Source organism: Propithecus coquereli, unplaced genomic scaffold, assembly GCF_000956105.1.
Source record: "Propithecus coquereli isolate 6110/MARCELLA unplaced genomic scaffold, Pcoq_1.0 Scaffold796, whole genome shotgun sequence".
NCBI classification, from domain to species: Eukaryota; Metazoa; Chordata; class Mammalia; order Primates; family Indriidae; genus Propithecus; species Propithecus coquereli.
In genome coordinates this window covers 183,016-183,476 of record NW_012154129.1, presented here as the reverse complement: position 1 = coordinate 183,476, position 461 = coordinate 183,016, and the positions used below count along the sequence as shown (strand labels likewise).

Below are 461 nucleotides of genomic sequence, written 5' to 3'. Positions count from 1 at the left end.
GGATCCTACTGGACCTGGTGGCGGCCGCTTGTCGCCTCCGGGAGAGCCTTGAAGGCCGGGAAAGAACCGGGACCAAGCGGTCCGGTTCGGATCCTGCCCCCGGTGGCTGCCGGACCCGGTGGCGGCTGCTTGTCACCCCCGGGAGAGCCTTGAAGGCCAGGAAAGAACCAGGACCAAGCGGTCCGGTTCGGATCCTACTGGACCCGGTGGCGGCCGCTTGTCACCTCCGGGAGAGCCTTGAAGGCCGGGAAAGAACCAGGAGCCGAGCGGTCCAATTCGGATCCTGCCCATGGTGGCTCCTGGACCTGGTGGAAGCCACTTGTCACCTCCAGGAGAGCCTTGAAGGCCGGGAAAGAACCAGGAGCCAGGCGGTCCAGTTCGGATCCTGCCCCCGGTGGCTGCCGGACCCGGTGGCGGCCACTTGTCACTTCTGGGAGAGCCTTGAAGGCCGGGAAAGAACC

General features: G+C 66.4%; 1 protein-coding gene across 1 annotated transcript in view; it reads right to left on the bottom strand.

Moving 5' to 3' along the window:
* Window positions 1-194: 194 nt before the first annotated feature.
* The window catches only part of MCM2 (minichromosome maintenance complex component 2), a 26,115-nt gene continuing 25,848 nt past the window's right edge, over window positions 195-461 (bottom strand). The window contains exon 11 of the mRNA XM_012663089.1: window positions 195-440. Within this exon, the coding sequence (XP_012518543.1) occupies window positions 195-440 (246 nt within the window). The remainder of the gene's footprint in view (window positions 441-461) is intronic.